The sequence below is a fragment of the Chaetodon trifascialis genome, chromosome 3 (assembly GCF_039877785.1).
Source record: "Chaetodon trifascialis isolate fChaTrf1 chromosome 3, fChaTrf1.hap1, whole genome shotgun sequence".
In the NCBI taxonomy this organism is placed as follows: Eukaryota; Metazoa; Chordata; class Actinopteri; order Chaetodontiformes; family Chaetodontidae; genus Chaetodon; species Chaetodon trifascialis.
The window spans coordinates 27072831-27093214 of NC_092058.1; the positions used below are offsets into that span (position 1 = coordinate 27072831).

At 42.2% G+C, this 20384-nt stretch overlaps 1 protein-coding gene across 1 annotated transcript in view; it reads right to left on the bottom strand.

The window, feature by feature from the left end:
- elk4 (ETS transcription factor ELK4) overlaps window positions 1-19792 on the bottom strand; it is a 201337-nt gene extending 181545 nt beyond the window's left edge. Inside the window, exons 1-6 of the mRNA XM_070959397.1 lie at window positions 19730-19792; window positions 17110-17324; window positions 10166-10942; window positions 9307-9546; window positions 2910-3029; window positions 2514-2795 (exon numbers count right to left, since the gene is read on the bottom strand). Coding sequence (XP_070815498.1) covers window positions 2697-2795; window positions 2910-3029; window positions 9307-9546; window positions 10166-10942; window positions 17110-17316 — 1443 coding nt within the window. The 5' untranslated portion in view covers window positions 17317-17324; window positions 19730-19792 and the 3' untranslated portion in view covers window positions 2514-2696. The remainder of the gene's footprint in view (window positions 1-2513; window positions 2796-2909; window positions 3030-9306; window positions 9547-10165; window positions 10943-17109; window positions 17325-19729) is intronic.
- Window positions 19793-20384: the final 592 nt, after the last annotated feature.

Genomic DNA, 20384 nt, shown 5'->3' on the forward strand with positions numbered 1-20384 from the left:
AGGAAAGAAACATGGCCTGATTAGATTTACATACCCTGCATATTAACCCACGTTGCTGTCTGTATGTACAGTTATGCATCCTGGAGCACATTTCAGGTTCTGCGATACATAATTTGTGGCAGACCACATGAGCTGCAGTGAACTCGCACACAAAATATCCCTGTGAAGCTTACTCCAAACTTCTGGGCCACTGGTTTGGTCTACGCAAATATATGACAGAAACAAAAACCAACAAACGCTGTTGCACACTGGGAGTTCACTACATTTAAATGATACAACTGCAGCCACTTGTGGGAGATCAACTTGGGCTCGGCTGTGGTAAGGCACCGTATAACAATGTGACGGACTGCAGGCTGAGGGGGCAAATGTCTGTTAGTTGAGTAAAAAATGAGCAAGAGTTCCCCCCGATAAGATTCGCTGGTCGTCCATCCCTGGGTTAGAAAGGGACACTTAGGTAATGAAACACTTAAGCGTGTTCTATCCAAGTACCATGTAAACAAGTGTGATATACAATTTCCACATTCAATAGCATAGAAATGTGGGATCTACCTCTTGAGTCTCTGACTTATGGCTTCAGAATCATTTACAAAACAGGTACAAGCCTTTCATGGCTGATAATCTAGAGGAGGAGTTTCAGGGCAAGGAAGGTGCTTCAGAGCTCCAGAAGGTTTCTACAGTCCTCTGGATTAAAGGTTGGTGTATTTCAAATGGCTAAGGCTCAGCAAAGGTTCGGCTGGACTCTTAAAAGTCTAGCCACTAAGATTTGGATGTTCAGAGATAAAATTAAAAAAAATGTCTGGAGATAAAATAACGGCACCGACCGTGCAAGCAACATCAATCAAAGCCCATGAACTCAGAGCAAAGAGAACAGAGCTGACCTGTGGACAATCCACACAGTTCAACGTCTGGTGTGATTTTTCTAGATGAGTAACAATTTTGTGTGGCTTTAGTTCAAATTGTATTTAAGGAAAAAATTGAAGACACTCCATTTTACTTACTTGCCAAACATTAGATGAGAAAATTGATAATACTCTCATGTCTGTATGATAAATATGTAATGTAGCTGGCCTGGCTCTGTCCTAAGGCAGCAAATCCAACTAAAACTACTTCTGAAGCTCACTAATTAGCATTGTGCTGAAACAGTTTCTTGGCCAGGACCAGTTTCCAGACAAGCAGTGTAGAGTGGTTGAGGAAATCGTCTGACACCACAAAAATCAATGTTTTTATACTTTGGTTGTTCTACAAATGAAACACACAAGACATGAATCAATTACTGAACTTCAGAGGTGGTGGTAGGTGGATTTTGGGACGTTTGGTCAGAGCTAGGTTAGGTGTGTCCCACTGTTTCCAGCCTTTGTGCTAAGCTAAGTTCAGTTTGTGGCTCCAGGTACATAGTATCCGTACAGACATGAGAGTGGTGTCCGTCTTCTTACCAAACTCACTGTAAAAAAGCAAATAAGTGTATTTTCCAAAATGTCTAACTATTCCTTGAAAATATTTTTTCAAGGAATATTCATGTTTTATGTGGATATCCACATAAAACATGAAAAAACATAAATAGAGTGAACTGAAGCCAAAAATTCCTCAGTGCGAGCTACATTGACAGAGAAAGCTGACTTCTCTGTTGTTTTTCCGACATCAATGCCGTCATCTGATGTCTACAGTGACATAGTTAGTGGAACTGAAAGGGGGCATGCTGCTGTTAAAAAACAAAAGTGAGGAATCCATCCGAGCAGTAAGGTCAGGTGTGTATGTTGCTTGCAGATCGATGCACAGAAAGGGTTATGGCTTCACTTTCTTTCATTCCCACCTGAAAGCTTGCTGGCTGGAGAAAAACCAGGCCACAATGGCTTTTGGGGCTATTCTATTGTATATATGCATTACAACAGTTACACAGAGGCATGATTCAAGGTTCAACTTGGATTATGGCCACATGTCACAATAAGACAGTCAAGGTAAAGGTCCTGTTGGATACAGCTGGAGTCAGCCAGCATTTCAAGCAGCAAACAGTGCACACTTAGGCAGGTGAGGCGAGGTTGAGAGCTGTGTTAAAGGTAACAGAGTTGAAGGGACACATGCAGGTTATCAGGTTAAAGCACTCCCCTTCAACAAGAGTAAATGTTAAGGATAGAACACAAAAAGAAGCAGAATCACAATTAGCAGGGGGAGAAGCAGGTTAGAAACTGATAACATAAAATATGTCTTTTTTGGCAGCAACACTGTCGCACAAGAAAAGACAGAAAATCTATAAAAGGAAAGATTCAGTTATCTGCAATCCCACCGGTCTGTGAGTCAAAGTATGAAGCAGATTGTCGCTGCTGAGTGTCCGATCCACATGCACCATCTGTTGCCATGGAAATTCCTTTCTCCTTTGAATTATTCTGACTGAGGATCCCAAAAAGCCAGACAAAATGAATTCATAAGTTCATATGGAGCAATGGCATCAGTGTGTATGAGTACAGGATACCATTCGCAGGCTGTAAACGCTCAGAGAGACAAACTGAACGTGTAACCCTCTCATCACGCATGATTGTAGTGTGAATTCTGTGGCAGTGAACTTGAAAGCACCGGAGTGATGAGGAATGACAATGACCCCCACATAATAGTCCTGGATGTGGGTCGTGGGAGATGGAGCTGGGGGGGCAGGGGGTCTGGCTGTTTGTGTCCAGATGCGATGATGCTGTAGGGGGTAAATTCTATGTCTTCTGAGGGTCCGGAGAAATGGGGCCAGGCGTGTTGGTCCCATCCAAGCTGTGTACAGGGATCTGGAACTGAGGGGTGAGGACAGACGGAAACTGGAACAGAGCAGAATGGAGTGTTAGGATGCTTTTTTAGACAGTCCAGACACATAGAAAAATGACCAGAAAGGAAAGACAAAGAGGGTACACTATATACTCTAAAGTACTGACTTGGAACAGGTGGGCTCCCTGGCGGCGTGTGGCTGGGCTGAGCGGAGCGACCGGACTGAGCGTGCTCCAGAAGTGGATGTTAGACAGCAGAGGACTGGGAGTCAGTAACAGAGTGGGAGTCTGAGGAGGAGGATAAACAACAGACTCATAAAACAGGCCTATAACATAGTCTGCTTTTAGATTCTCATAGATATATTGTACCAGCATAAATTCAAGACAATACATAGTGAGAAACTGCAGCAGCGAAATGCCAAAGATAGAGCATCTCTATTATTTAAGTAGTTTTTTTCCATTAGAGAGCACTAGCCAGCCTTTTTTTTCACTGATAACTCTCCCACTCAGCATCTGGTCACTTAACGTAATTTCCTTAACAAAAACTGTCAAAACTGTTCAAAAAGTTATAAATTCAATATGTATAAATACAGTATACACCATGTATCTGTTGGGCTCTATCATCTATGACACACATGCAGTATGTTCAGCAGCTTAAAAGAAAGAAGAAGAAGAAAATAAGTCTGGTGTTGTGCTCATTAACAGCGCTTTCCCCAGGTTGGAGAAGCAGTCGAACAATCAAGAGTTGCATATGCGGTATAAAGAATAGGGATGTCATCTGTCCACGTAGATACCGTGGTAAAAAGTGTGGATGAGATTGACAGGGCTATACAAGCTGTTGTTAGTCTATGAATGAGTGAAGTGAGAAGAAATGGCAGCTCAGCAAGATCATCATTGTATGTCCACTGCTGTCTCAGCCTTTGCTTTACACTGTGCGCGTCTCTCTACAGTGCTTATCTGCATACAGTGGCCATTTGCACTTAGTGCAGTTTGTCTTTTGTACTCTAACCACTTCCACAGCTTATTAAGAAGGTCTACACTTCATGGGATATTAAATTAACTTGTTTTATCAGCTCCATCAGTGACCAAGCAACTGTTGCTTTTATAACTGCTGCAGCTTACACTTGCTTTTAATGACCGCAAATAATACAGAAAAACAGAAGAATTGGCTCCTCATCATTAACTGTTAGTAATGTTGGTAGGATCTTTTTAGCAGAGACAGTTTATTTCTGATGCTGTTCTTTATCAGAGCCTAAGCTGCTTTAGTCAAAATGATTTTTGTTGTCTCTAGCTGCAACAGATAATTACTCCAACAAGTTCCCAGTACATTTGGGTAAGCATAATAAATAGACTGTTCTATCTACTGCAAAAGCAATCTGTGACACAGGGTACTATACAGAATTTACTGTTTATATATAATGGGCCACTTGATTGCATCACAATGCACATTCTACTATCGGCCTGACTGATTTTCTTAACAGAAACACTTCTGGATTCTGCAGACACACACAAAGTACACAGGCAAGTATGTACACAATGCTTTTTATATTGCAGCTGCTCTTCCATGCATATATGTTCGTAAAAGAGCTTAATTGTCTACTATGTTCTATAAACTATGAGTTTTAATTATCAATTATCAATTATCAAATTAAGGACCTGCTGCACACTGTCCCTGGACTTGTCAACTTTGAACAGCACAAACTCTACAATCATTTACTAACAGGTGCATTATTGTAGGTTTCAGTGGAATTTCAAAAGTCTCAGTTTGAGTCAAACTCACCTCTGGCAACACTGGACAGTTTATAATATTTTCATTCAATTTAGCAAACTAATGTTTATGAATTGTGGGGTCACAGGGGCAGTTTACAAGCCATCAGCAGCTTTGATCCATATGCATCTGTACTGACCATTAAGAACTACTCTAAACTGTCCCATACAATGAAGAGGTCATGTTTAAAGTCAATCTCTGAAAGAAGAGAGAAAAAAACAGGAAGGCAGTCTGACACTGGATCTTGTGATCAAACTGACCTATTTTGCTGGAGAGAGACACAATAAAAACAAACCAGCAAATCTAATAGACTCCTAAATTCTACATAGCAGCACACACAGTCATGTGGTCTGCAGACAGCATCACTGGGAACAACTGAACACCACAAGAACAAGACCAGACAGCCAGGCTTCACAGATTACAGCTGCTCTGCTGCCACCTGCTGGTCAGGATCGGTAATGCTGGAGGTTGTCTGGGTTCTGTCCAGTATGCCACATTTCCACTAGCGCGGCTCGACTCGACTCGACTCTACTCCACCCGGTTGTTTTGTGTTACCATTAGGGATAGTACCTGGTACCTGATACTATATTTAGTACCTGCTCTGGCGAGGTTCCAAGCGAGTAGAAGCAATACTATATGTGTGACGTCAACAGCCTGTCGGCCACTGATTGGCTAGAGAGAGTTGTCACTGGTCTGCGACGTCCAACACCGGAAAAACAATCCCACCCCCTCCATTGTAACGCCGGGCAACAGCAACCGCTGACTTTATTCTTTATTCTCACTCGAGGGAAATGGCTGCTCGTAAAATATCACCGTGGTCCATCGACGAGGTCGGCTCTGTTTGCGTCACGTACGGCAGTTTCACGCAGCCGTGGTACGACGACCCCGCCTACCTTGAGGAGGTACTATGAAGTACTCAATTGTAATGGAAACTCAACCAAACCAAGTAGAGTGGAGCAGAACCAAGTCGAGTAGAGCTGGAACTGTGTAATGGAAATGCACCATTGGACACCCTAACCCAAACAACAGTTGACTTCAAAAATAACTATAAAATACCAAAAGTAGTGTAGACACAAAATGTATGAATAAATGAAGGTGCAACTACAGGTATCACTTCAACAGACAGCACCAACCTTCTGTAATGAAAAATGTAAAACACAAAACTACTGGTAAACTACTTTCAATGTTTGAATTTTGATGAAACAACTAGGGCTAGGGTGCCAACGTTGATACTTTTAAGGCACCATCCGAACTGCTTCAAAACTGCTGAGCATCAAAAAATGTCTTGTCATTACCTTGTGATTTGCAGTCTGAGGGTGTTTTTTTTTGGTTGTTGTTTTCTCCGCCAGCTGCTTATATGATCAGGTAACTAGGTAAACTTTGTGCTGCTTGTTAGCTAGCCAGTAGCAGCTAAGTTGTATCAGATATAAGGGCTTGGGGCGCATGCAAAGGATGCTAGGGGTGCTCGCAAGGGTGCTGCAAGGACAAGTGTGATTGGATAAAGTTAACACTCTTTGACAGAGTTTGGGTGGAGTCATATTACCACATTCTGGCCAAGGCGGTGTTATGAGCGAGCTAATAAGTTAGGAAACTTCATTCAGAAGGACAATTTGTGAACAAGGTCTTTGATGCTGCTGTGAAGCTGCTAGCACCAGACAAAGTAAACTGTGGCGAGGAAAACTCCATTGTTTCTCTACATGAATAATTTATTGTATTTGAGACATTTAACTTGATATAGCTTTACAGAAATACTGTACAGTATGTACAATTCATGTCTGGTGTTGCCATCTAGTGGTTGAATAGGAAAACCAAATGAAACAATACAATGTAACACTGTTAAGTTAGCTATCTGACTTTTATTTTTTATTATTTTACTCATTGAACAGGTCATGTCAGCCATCATCGCAAAAGTTGCGCCCCCCCCCCCCGAGAAATTTGTCAGGCGCTGCCACTGACTAAGGGGTCATTTTTCCCCAGGCACTGTCAAATGTATGCAACTCTGTTATAATAAAATGATTCAAAAACTTCTATGTTTAATGTTTGTCAAATGTTTAAATTATTTACAACTGATAGAATCTCCATTATGTGTAGGAAATTCCCCTGGAACAATGCCTTGGTGAAGGTCTTCTCTAAACCGAGAAAAATCAAGTGCAGCATAGAACAATGCACACTGTGTGGTTGAAGTGCCAATGTGTAATCAAGCATGTTCCATTTGTAAATGCAGTCGATCGCAGGGCAACATATATAAACAACCATTCACGCCCACACTCACACCTAAGGGTAATTTAGAGTCACCAATTAACCTAATGAGCATGTTTTTGGTCTGTGGGGGGAAGCCGGAGTACCTGGAGAGAACCCACGCATAAACGGGAAGAACATGCAAACTTCACACAGAAAGGCCCGACCCGGGAATTGAACCTGCGACCTGCTTGCTGTGAGGCATGCACACTACCTGCTGTTCCACCGTGCTGCCCCTTGAATACAGTCTGGGTGAACAAAAATTTGAATGCAAATATAATAATTGCAGAATTCCAGACTGCTTGCTGTGCCACTTGACTTAATCCAACTGCGCCAATACACCGTCCCACGCATCTCGTCTGTTTAGGGTTTTTTCGGTGGACCACGAAAAAATTCTAGGGGAAACACTGGATTTGGCCTTCAAGGTGGAGAACCCCATTTTCATCTCCAAGGGAAAAGCCTTCAGGCAATTGGTGAGAGGTTTAAAGACATGAAAAGTAAACAAAAGGAGTTTAACATATTTACATACACTGTTTAATGTGGAACGAGCTGATAACCGACCTTAACTGACAACCCACAGCCCATGAAATCATTGAGCTGCAAAGCAACAACCTACAACTGAGAGCAGCTCCTCTCAAAACTGGCTTTTGCAACAACCTGGTTCTGCTCAAGACTGAAAACCAGCTGCGATTAGCATCATCACTATCACTACCATCTGACATCAGAGACCTTACCAAAGAGAAGCAGTTCCAGCCATTGCAGAGGTTAGTGTGTGATATATGTGTTCAATAATTTAGTATGGCCCTCAAAGCAAAAATTTAAATAGCCCTTGATAGGAAAAGGATTCCCCACCCCTGCTGTATCTGCTTAGCAGTGACTCCATTCAACACATCGTCTACCAGCGCATCCTCTCTCCTCGCTGCAGGGATCCATAACCTGGTGCTAAGGTGAAGAGTGTTTTTGATGGCAAACATGGGAGTTGCTCACAAACTGACAGGTAAAAGAAGTTGACACAGTGGATGATTGTCAGCTCCAGCCTAGCTGCTCTTCAGCACAGAGAAAGTAAGAGACTGGATGTTACAATGGTGTATTGCTGCCCATTTGCCAATATATTGTCATCAACTGTCGCTCTCAGGTCAAGTGAGAACGAGGAGGTGGTGAGCAGTCCTGCTGCCCAAATCATGTGACATTGCGAGGCAGCTGATGGCTACAATGTGCTGCCGCCCTGAAATACAGCAGTGACACCAAAACCATTTCTCATATGAACTCTGGACAATGTCCGCAGAATCGGGCCCAAACATTGTCCAGAGTTGTCCTTTAACACAAGCAGCAAATTTTTCTTTGTCAGACACATTCTCACTCACTAGAAATACTCTCAGTTTAGTTTAGGTGAGTGGTGGCACCTGGTACAAAAGGAGGAGAAGGACTAATTTCCTAATGATGACTGTTTTGCACTGACATCAATACTACATAAAATGGATGCATCCACAACATCAACGAACAAGTGGAAAGAAATATACAGGCTTGCAGAAAAGACTATGGAGCAGCTACACTCAACACAAGTCATCAGCACATGTCATCAATACACCCACTCTTGCTGTTTAGCAGGGTTGCAGCACTGTGAATGATGTGTAAATACTGCTTAAGGGAGAGCCCCCATGGTGGAACGGAATTGCCAAATGTCTACCAGGGGACACATTTCTACCATCACACCAGTATATACTGTTATACCAACCCTCAGTTAAACATTTTTCAATGATACTCAGGCCTACAAACAACATGCCTGCTTGGACTGGCTAAAGTCAGGCACAAATTGATCCATGGCACACTGAATCTCAAACAGATCACTTTCAAGGATCTCTGCCTTGGTTTTCTCTTGCAGTAACCTGGACGAAAAGCACAAGACTGTAACGAATACTTTACAGACAAGTACAACTCAGTGCAACCACTTGGCTGCATGACATTATTTATTACACACTCAATTTGTAGCTCATATATAGTAGGTGTGTGTAATGAGTACATAAATGCTCTTTTCAAAACAAAACTACACTGACTGATGATGTCTCACTGTTTGTTTCAGTTCCACTTTGGTTCCATCTGTCCCTCCAATCATTTGACAGTGGAGCTACAACAGGAGGAATACAGATGACATCTTCAACTTACAAGTAGTCTACAGTGAGTGTGGAAAATAAATAGATAACATGACATTTCTGCTCTTCTTGCTTGTAATTAACAAATTATTTTTGATCAAAAGGTTAATAACCTGCTATCGTGGGCATGTGTTATCAATCATCATACTTAATTTCAGCATGCATCACCTCTTGAAGGTCTAGAAAAATTCCACATTCACAAAGTTGTGCCATCCCCATGCATTCACCAGTTTTATAACAAATCATCCTGATCTGATTACTTGACCTTAGTCTTATTACTTCTTTTTTAGTTTTGAAAATAACTTCAGATTTATGCTGTCATGTCTAGGTGTAAATGTTTTACTTAAATGTGTTTTTACCTGGAAGAAATTGACTTAATTTTGAAATGTGGATGAATTCACGTGCTCACCTGCAGCATTGCTGGTGTGAGAGAGGCAGTCGGTAGAGAGGGGCTGCAGAGGTTCATGGGGGAGAAGTCAGAGGCTGTGACCAGCAGAGTCGGAGGGCTGATCTGCAGGACTTTCGGTGGCTTGCGTGTCTTTCCTGAGCTCTGAGTGCTGACTGTGGTGCTGCTGCTCACTGAGGATGAACTGGTTTCAGCGTCCACCAAGCTGGTCTCATCTCCTGACAAACCAATGCCACTGTCCACCTGGTGGACAGGAGACAGATAATGACACTTATATAATTCTATTTATTATTATTTATATAAAAATGGACATTTATAATAAAAATCATGTGATTCAGTTAAATGGGTGGTGAATTCAGAGGGAATTTACACTCAGGTTTTTTTTTCTGGCCCACAGCTTTACTGTTTTGGTTCACATGGTTTTGGTTTTTGGCTGCAGCAGACAGCTGTTTTCAGGAAAAAAAACAACCCTCTGACAACCCACTGTACACTACCTGCTCAGCACCAACAACAACAGCAGACAGACACAGTTAGAAACTAGCTGCTGCATTTAGCAGGTAAGGAGCCAGATATTTTGATAGAGACCAAAAACAGGGCTAAACAGAGAGTAAATATTGCACTTAGAATCATCTGGTGCCCAGAAACACCACAAGTTTAACGCCAAAAGCTGAACCAATCCACTTCAATGGGACTATATGGGTGTGTTTTTATAAGATTTGTTTGAGAGTGGTCTGACAACATATGCAAACTACCGCACAATTATTAGCAGATTCTGATCAATTGTGAAATTAAGAACCAAACTGACTGGGAAAATAAGTTTTTAGAGCCTTTAAACATTTATGTTGTTTGTATGAAGACTTGCCTTCTCCTGAGACTGAGCATCTATGGGCTCCGGTGCTTGAGCAACTGAGGGCTGAGAAGATCCCGACTCCATGTCACTGTCTATCACCAGCTCCTGGGAGGAGTCAGGCACCAGGCTCGGGGACGGGCTGGCTGAGGTCAGGTCTGGAAGGCTGAATGTTGCTTCCGATGGGCGGATGTGTTCAAATGAGTAGATGGATTGGGGCGGCAGGGAGGAGTGTGTGCTGATGTCTTCTGCCCTCTGGGGCGGAGCGTGCAGAGGATCCAGGTCATTGGACATCAAGGTTGGCTCTAGGTCAACCTGAGGAGGTGGCGCTGGTGCTGGCTTTGGAGGGGTGTTTCCAAACTTGATGACGGTTGGCAAACCAGTTGGCTGCTGAGGCTGAGGCAACTGCTCCTGGCTTTGGCCTGTGGCAATGAGAACTCTCTTGTCAGCCATCTTCTCTGCTGGGTTCTCTATTTTGATGGACTTGAAGAGCTGGCGTCCATTTTGCAGTGAGTTGAGGGTAAAGGAGGTGTACAGGCCGGAGTGGATGTAGTCGTTACGGTTTGACTGCTTGGTACTAGAGCCCAGAGCTGCTGTACTACCTGCTATCTTGCTGCGGTCACCAGATTCACCCTCCTGTAGGGTGCTGTCTCCCCTCTTTGATAGGGGAGGGATGCCCCCAGCACCCACATCCCCACCCTCCATCCGGGCAGCAACATCTCCTTTCAGGATGTCGGGATAGGACACAAAGCGATAGACAAACTTCTGACCATTCACCTTCTTAATGATGTTCTGTAAGACACAAAAAAGAAATTGCAGAACAAGATATGTTAGTCTTTCATCTTGGTGAATACGAAAAAGTATATCATTATCATCTAGGCAGAAAGCACCCAGTTAGAGCAGAAACAAGACTTCCCCTCATGTAGTATGCCTCTACCAAACAGGCACAAGGAGTAAAAAATAGCAGAGTGAAACCACAGAAAAGCCTTGTGCGTGGGACAGCTCTGTCCTTCCTGTCTGTACCAAACTAGCAGCCACTAATGCTGCAGCCAAACATACCAGAGCAGCCCTACCCGGAACGCCCACAGAGTCAGGCTGTGCTTCTGCCAAACCACAAGCAGAGTGGGAAACAGACAGGACTCTCACCTTCTTCCGCACGTCACTGAGCAATCGACTTTAACCATTCTGAGATGCAATTAACTTGTGTTTTGCTATTGGCTGGTGCACTCTTTAGTGCAGCCCTCTGGAGGAAACAGTCCCCTCAGAGTCTCCAGTTGCTGCTTCAAAACATGTGCTGTTATGCAGCTTTGTCATCATGTAATTAACATCAGCATGTTATGACTGACAAACATCTCATCTCATACTTATCAGGATACCACACAATCTGATGAAACTTGTATTCATTTTTATTTTTGGAACCCACAAATAGGAAAAATTATTACAGTGCTCAGCACTAGAGATCAACCGATATGGATTTTACAGGGCCGATACCGATTATTAATAATCAAGCGAAACCGATAATCGATATTTAGAACCAATATTCATTTGCAGCAAAAATGAAAATTTTGGTGTCAAAATTTGGAGTAACACACCTGGGATTAGAATGAATACAGTATACTGTTTGTTTTGTGTACACTGAAAAAAAGACCTTAACTTTTTGTAAAATAACACAAACACCAAATCTTGATTGAAATGCCTTTAAGTTTAAGTATTTTTAAAACAAAAACTGATGATTAATGATTCCCTTCCCTTTCCCTTAATGATTAAGAGCAAACCAATAAAGAGGGTGGCAGAAACCTTGGCTCACTACATTTATTTGATAATTTTAGTAGTTATTTTTCGGATTAAATTTTTACATAAAACAGCATAATGAGTAAATAAAGATTAAACTTTCAGGGGTTCCCAGAGTTTTTCACTTATAGTTCCTTATTTATTATTATATTTATTTATATATATTTAGAGAAATAAAGGCATATTCTGAATGTCAGAACAGTAGGCTAGATGTAAAACTTTTGTGCTTAGAACTGTATGTCGTATAACATAAATAAGAATAAGGCACTTAGCAACTGTAAATGCAAACAATAAAGGCTTCATTACACACGTGAGATGTAGACGCGACGGTAAATTTATTGATTGAAAATATAACTCACTGAGAATAATCTCCTCGACGTGTGCTCTCTGCTTGACTCATATCCCTTGAATTCACGAGTGACAGGCAAAAAGACAATCATTTAACACCAGTAGTTGAGTTGCTGCACCATAGTGTAGTGAGAGCATGAGCGCCGAGGGAGAGGTGAATGTAAACAAACAAGGACATGTTAGCATGTAGTACTGTTAAACTTATAGGCTATAATCACCTCCGGTGTTGTTTACTGACAAACCAGGAGCTGCCCCACGGGCTGAGACACGTTAGGAGATTTATTATTCCCACAAAGTAATGGTAACCGAAAGGGCCTATATTATTATTGTGCATCTGGCCCCAGCTATAAAGCGGTTGCAGCAATTATAATGCAGCGGTGGGTCATCGTGAAATACGCCTTGTTGAAGTTGTGAACAGTTTCATCTCCAGAGCCAAACAGCGGAATTCAGCAGGTTTTCCTCCCTTATACTTGCTATAGTCTACCTACCGGTATGTCGTTATGTCTTCTTTTTTTTTCTTTATTAAGTAAGGAGCTTCAGGTCATGTTCACTTGGTTACATTTTTATTGCAACTAGGACTGACTCATTTGCCTTATCTCTGCTGGATCACCGGAGCAGTTGCCTGCTTCTCCTTGTCTGTGGCACTGCATGTAGAGGCTTCAGTGTTGATTGGCTGTCACTAACTCACTTGTGCCATGTAGCCAATCAGTGAGAGCTGTGGGCGGGACATTGTTACACAGCCAAGAGTGGTAACGTCAGGCAGAGAGACGGCTGCATCGTGGCAAGGGAGCGTGTTTTAAAATACATTCATTAATTTTATCGATAATCGGTGGAAATAAATGGCCGATGTCCCGATATTATCGGCCAGGCCGGTAATTGGTCAATCCCTACTCAGCACAGTGCCCTTAGAGCTGTACATTGTGCCTAGTCCATCCATTAAGAGGCAATACTATCACTAAATCTTCAAAAACAGTTTTCAATATTCCTTTATTCGTCCTGCGAGAGTTCAAAGAGAGAGCAGGAATATTCTGTTTACCAGTGTCTAAGTCATCACGCTAGGCATCAACAATTAATTAATTGATAAGCAAAAGCAGCTAAACATCGTATGTTGTAAGTATTAATACACGTGTGTCAAAGTTTATCAGTTGCTGTGAGATCTGACTGGTCACTTATCTGTATATAGCATTCAGTTAGGGCTGGACGATAAAACGATAACGATATGTCTCGCGATAGACACGTAATCAAGATCAATAAAAAATGCGTTCGATAAAACATTTGATAATATTTTTTCTTTTCACAAAATTATTGTTGGTTTATTGACAGAGTCTTTGAATACTAAAAAACACAAACCTTAATCACTTTTTAAAAATCTAATTGGTACAGAGTATGGGTGGGCAGTATACCAGTTTTGTTACCATCACCAGTATCATGTTACGTGCTGCGATAACATGCTTGTAGAGGGCCAGCAACTAATATTTTCCTTGCTATCACATACCTAACGTTATCTCCAACTTAATACTACAACACAAGCTCAGCTGCTTTTGTTGTTACAGAAAAGCCTCCTCTGCTGTGTGCTATGTCAGTATGTGTGTCTGTTGTATGTAAATGTATTCGATAGTACCCCATGGCACACTGACTGTTTACTTTTGGTTTTCCGTTTTCATATGAGTATGTATGTCAGCCTTGGGCAATAGTAGCATTACTAGTTTAACAACATTCTCAGTAGAATGCAGAACCCAAGCATTTCTGAAGTTAAAACACAGTGGAGCTTTCTGCTGCAGTCTGAAATAACACTGCTAAGGATCAGTAAGTGACACCACTGCCACACACAGCCGGTAGAAGTACTTCCATATGACAGTGACATCACTTACCAATCCTTGGGCTGATGCCTACAATGTCTCTGTTGCAGGGGAATACAGACACACACGCTTGCGTTTACTCGATGGAAATATGACAGGGCGAGGACGGAGAGGAACCGATGCAAAGAGTCAGGATTTTTTACTTATTCTATATTGGTTTGAGTTGTCCCCATAGCCAGAGTCGTTGTCCAGGGTTTGGGTCGTCGGGGCCCCCGCCCACGACTGCTACCCATTCCACATAGCACCGGAACGTGAGATTGACAGGCGGTCTGTCGTGGTAAAGAAGGAGCTGAGCCGAAGGGCGAAGCTCTCGATTTACCGGTCAATCTACGTTCCTACCCTCACCTATGGTCATGAACTTTGGGTCATGACCGAAAGAACGAGGTCCCGGATACAAGCGGCTGAAATGAGTTTCCTCCGCAGGGTGGCGGGGCGCTCCCTTAGAGATAGGGTGAGGAGCTCTGTCACCCGGGAGGAGCTCAGAGTAGAGTCGCTGCTCCTCCGCATCGAGAGGAGTCAGCTGAGGTGGCTCGGGCATCTCTATCGGATGCCCCCTGGACGCCTCCCTAGGGAGGTGTTCCAGGCATGTCCCACCGGGAGGAGGCCCCGGGGAAGACCCAGGACACGCTGGGGTGACTATGTCACTCGGCTGGCCTGGGAACGCCTCGGGATCCCCCCGGAAGAGTTGGAGGAAGTGTCCGGGGAGAGGGAAGTCTGGGCGTCCCTGCTCAGACTGCTCCCCCCGCAACCCGGCCCCGGATAAGCGGAGGACAATGGAATGGAATGGTTTGAGTTGTTACTAAATTTTAAGCTGTCCTCCCCAGGTCTAAATTGAGCATAAACATGCAATCACAGGTGTGCACACGCACTCACTCACTCACTCACTCACTCACTCACTCACTCACTCACTCACTCACTCACTCACTCACTCACTCACTCACTCACTCACTCACTCACTCACACACACACACACACACACACACACACACACACACACACACACACACACACACACACACACAACATCATCTTTTTGTTATTATGTGCAGCACCCGTTTTTTGGTTTGTTAGTTTTTGTTGCCATATTGGTTTTGGAGCAGTGAGCAAAGCTTATTGTTTAATTAGTGATTGAACTTAAGTTTTTTCCTGTCGATCTATTTGACTGACAGCTCTATTGATCACTGAGAGCACTGACTTAGGTGTAGTAACTACTTTCTCCGTGTTGCTGTAGCTTACCTTGCTACATTTCTGTCGGGGTAGTTTCGGTGCAGCGAAGCTTAATTTAATGTAGAGTAACTGGTAGCTTCGTTCACTACACTTTCCAAGTAGCTTTCACAACACTGGTGTCTTCTGTTGCTTCTGTATGTAAATGTGGTGGTACACTGACTGTTGTACTTGTATAATATACTTTGGGTTTTCTGCCAAATAAATGCTGCTGAGAAGCCTAATCCTACCGCTTGTCTAACTCTGACAATGAATCACATTACATTTAATATTTAACCAACATTACAGGGCAGGTTAGTCCTTCCAAAAACACACGGAGGCCTATCCTTTATTTTCATTTCTATTTGGAGCCACACAGACATATGCCTTACATTCTTAATAGAATGAAAAGGGGTAGATTCATATTTTGAGTAGAGAATCCCTTTTATTTTGGTAATACCTTGGTACGAAACCACCACTGTGAAAAACATACAAACAAAAAATTCTGATGATATAAATTTTAGGTCATATTGCCCAGCCCTAGTACAGAGTGGGGCTTTCTCTCTCTCAGCATCTTTGGCTGAGTGTACAGACACCAGTTTGCAATCCACATTTACAACAGCCAACAGCTCATTTTGTGGTTTGGCTAAGACATGAAATAAATGATGATACAGCTTATGAAATCTAAAAATGGAGGACACTGAGGCCCAGAGATGGGGCATTTTGTGTTTTAATGGGTGCCTTGTTGCAATGGTGCTTTCTAACTCAAAGCCTGAACATAATGTTGTTTCAGTTCTTCTTGAATTCTTCATGCTTTATCTCTTTTAGTTATTTAAGCTGAAATGAGTTCTACCAATCACAATTTAAGTCTAACCGTGTATTACATTTTGTTGCTATGGTGCCACCTTGTAGTTTATTAAATTAACTGAGGTGACATTATATAAGAAATATGCTCTTGTGATTGCCATTGCAGGCCCCATGAAGTGTGGACTGTAACTATTGCCGGTACACCCCCACTGATTTGGAAAGCAACCTCTGATTTTAGTGTGGAACCTGGCCTGATGACTAGCACTAACAGCCAACAAAGCTGAGGAAGTGTTGTGAGCTACCTGCATAACACCATATCCACTACATCCTTTTTAGAATTTCAGCTTGACAGGATAAAAATGCTTCACTATTGACACAATCTCCAAAAAAATATGATAAGACCTAACCAAAAATGTTATCATATTAGATTCTTAAAGTTATTTAAATAATTTTATGAAAGTCTGAGAGTACTTGCTATGGCGATGGAAGGCAATCAATAGAGGAATAATAAGAAGCAGAAACATACCAGTCATGGCCACATTTGGGCCAAATGTGTTCTGATCATTTAGCCCCCAGAGGCCAACAGACATTCAAAAGCAGCTGAAATTAGTCAGATCTTTAACAAAATGAAGGACAACACATGCTTGCGGTTTGGATCGGGGTTAGGGAGGCTAGGGAGTATTGGGGAGTTAGGGAGCTAGTCCAATCAGGCCTCCTATGGGAATGACAAGGCTGGTAGATGTGACACCAACCACAATGTGTGGGATGCAGGCAAACAGTCAGCTGATGGTTGACCAAATACTGGTCTTGTGGTGATAGCATGGTTACTGTCATGTGTCAAACTTAAACACTAAAAGACTGGGCTAAGGCAGAAAATACAGAGCAGTGACGTTTAATCACCTGAACGTGACTGCTGTGTATTCTACAGGCGAGAAGAGGTACTGTGGTTACCTTGTCGTAGTAGTATCTGAGAGCCCTGCTGAGTTTGTCATAGTTCATGTTGGGCTTGTTCTTACGGGCTCCCCACAGCCGGGCCACCTCCTCTGCCTGTAGCAGTTTAAACTCCCCTTCTTCATTGGTCCAGCAGATCAGCTGCTCATTACTGGGATCCAATAGGAGCTGGAGAAGGAACTGCCACAGGGTGACAGAGTTGTCCATGTCTCTCACTGGGGGAAAAAAAGAAGTTAGATTAAAGTTAAAGTAACAATATGTGATTTCATAAATTTGCAAGTCAGTTCAGTATGTTCCGTTTATTCCGACAGTTAGCTTCTGATGAGGTGCTGTAACTGGGTTCTTGTTGTCCCCACTGTTGTTCTGACATGTCTCCTTCAATCATAGCCTGATCACTGACTCAGGTAAAGACATCCTGACTGGTAGAAACTGAGACTGATGTTCGCTCATTCCCATCACTTCCAGCTAGGAAGCTCTGAGTCTTTTAAAAAGTAATATAGTATTATATCTTAATTTCACAAGCACAAAATCTGACCCCATTTGGAGCAATGGGAAGAGTACTGGTCTTAGTCACCCACACCTGTATCTTTAACAAGCAAGAAAAACCCCTCAAACCACAAAGTCTGTTGGATACCTCAAAGTATGGGCAGAAATGTGGTGTAATTGCTGTAAATGGTTATGTAACAGCCGAGGAATAAGAGGCTGTACAGGACCAGGTGTCCCATCTGGTACAAATGCTGACATTCCAGCATCCAGCACTCCAGGATGGTAATGCCACCAGAGACCCTGCTGAATAAATTGGCTGAAGTCAAACACCTTCCATGCCATCCCTTTTATGGGACGTTGTGGAGCCAAGAGTGTAAAGAAGACGTCCACCTTCACCCCTTGGTAAAATGAAGTGGACTTTAAGACTAGTGGCTCTGTACACACTTTCTGTCTGAACTTGAGGGCTGTTGACTGACAGCCAGACAGACAGTGTGGAGCAGCGCTATTGTTAGGGTTAGTGATAGCTGAATCATGTCATATATCTGAACATTTGTCACACTGTTCACATTCAACCAATTACTCAGAAAAAGATAATTACACCTAAAAATAAAATCCCTTTTTTTTCTAATTTAAGGACAAATAGAAAATGTGGCACTGTGATGTGGCTGCTGACAAGTCATAGTCAAGGCCAAACATCTTGCTCACATCTGGCTTTCAAAGCGCCATGGCCTTGAAAATGGAATGCCCCTCACAGTGAAAGGAAAAGAATGGTATTAATGAAAAAGTAAATTCACCAGCAGGCGCAAAGGAAAGCCATTCACACAGGGCCCTGCAGGGATCGTCGCCCGGACAGGAGGGCTTGGTATCCACAGTATAGTGAAAATAATTCTTCTGTCAATACTGTACGATCATTACAACAGGCCCCAAATATTTTCACAAAGAACACTTTATTGCATTTGACTATGTTCAACTACAGCTGCTGTTCTACAGATACTCTAGTATCTGCCAACTCTCCACTATTTGTTACTGAACAATTTCACTACAGAAATTTTAAAAGGATGTATGTGATTATAACCTACATATTTCTTTATGCAGCTCTACTGAGACCTTTTTTTTTTTTTTTACACCGACATTGGCAAAGACCACCAATCACCAACCAAATGATGGTCATTTGTGGCTGAAAATGTGCTGTGGTGACATTACTTTGACAGCTACAAGTTACTGGTAAAATGCAGGTTGTAGAAGACACAATGATTGGTAAACAAATCAGTAAACAAAAAAAGCTGATTTTTGCTCATGCTTGTGTTTTACTGTATTTGTTTAATTGTTAGCCTCAGCTAAGGTTTTCTTTTTCTTTTCATTTTCTTTATTTTTGAGTGGCTTTGCTGCAGTCTTTGCATGTTTTTTGTGACATCGTATGTTGAGATTAACAACACGAGTTTTTTCTCTCACTTTGGTAATTTGGCCACCTCTCCTTACTGCGTGGGCATGTATAGAGCAGGTAGACTGGCATGTCCCTCACTTGTAGGGTGACTGGTCAGAGTGGGACACCAGATAATTTCTTTAGGTAAATGATGTTTTTTGACCTCAGCAGACAGCTAATATTGTTGCCCAGAGAAAAGTGACGGGTTCCTCTTTTCACCAGAGGAGGGCTTGTGCAGATAAAAACAGATAGATGGGAGGGCTCATCCTGTGACTGAAAACAGTGTAAGCCCAAAACAGAGCAGTTATAAATACATACATAAAAATAGTGTGGGTGGATATAATAAAGAGATTAAACGCTATATGTGTGAAGTGTCTCATCGATAGTAGGGTCACTCTTTCTCTTCAGAACAGCTTCAGAGCTCCTTGTCCTGTTGTCTTTCTGCAATCACAACCAAACCTACTTCTCAATAGTGCTGTCAAAAATGTTTTTTGTGTCCAAGTGACTAATGGAGACATCAAACTTTGAACTTTTTCAACATTATGGAAAGGATTCCTTCAGCGATACCTTTCTGCTAAAGAGTAAGATTTGCTTTGTTAAACCAGAAACAGCTGTTATATTGCTCTTGCCAAAGTCTCACCAGACTCCATTCATAAAAATCACTGTCAAACACACTTCATTCAAACATGACAAAATCAAAATAAAACTCACCAAAACATTCTTGATTTGTCTTTCCACTGTTCCAGCAATCATCTCTAAATCTGGCTTGATTGAGATAAACTCTCAATTCACCGATTTGGGGGATGAGTGCGAGACAACAGAGAAGCAACAGAGGAAGTGTTGCATGGAGCCATTCAATATTTTCTAATTTAACGCAGGAATTATCTTCACAGGACATTATGACAGAAGAGACTAAAATATGTCAGACAACAAAAGATTTTCCTGGTTAAAAAAAACGGGTAAAGTTGCAGCTAAACAGCTAAACAATGAGCTGAAACTCACTATAAAGTCTTGCTCAATGTCACATCACGTTATTTCATATAATCACAAACAATATCAGTCAAAGCCACTGTAACCAAATTAGTCGATATTTCAAATGCATTAATGTTTAATTTTGTTCAAACACAAAGCATCTTTTCAATCCCTCTACGAGAATAAAATACTGCGCTGAATTAGCGGGCCTATTATATAAACAGGGAAATATCTACTTAAGGAATATGCAAAAAAGACTAGGAGTCTGACCAGATATTCCAGCTTTTGGCAGTTGATAGTCGATGATACTTGATGCAATGGGACAAATTTTGGTCAATATCAGAAAAGTTAGATCACAACCTCTGTTGCTGTGTCATGCTCCTTACACTACAGT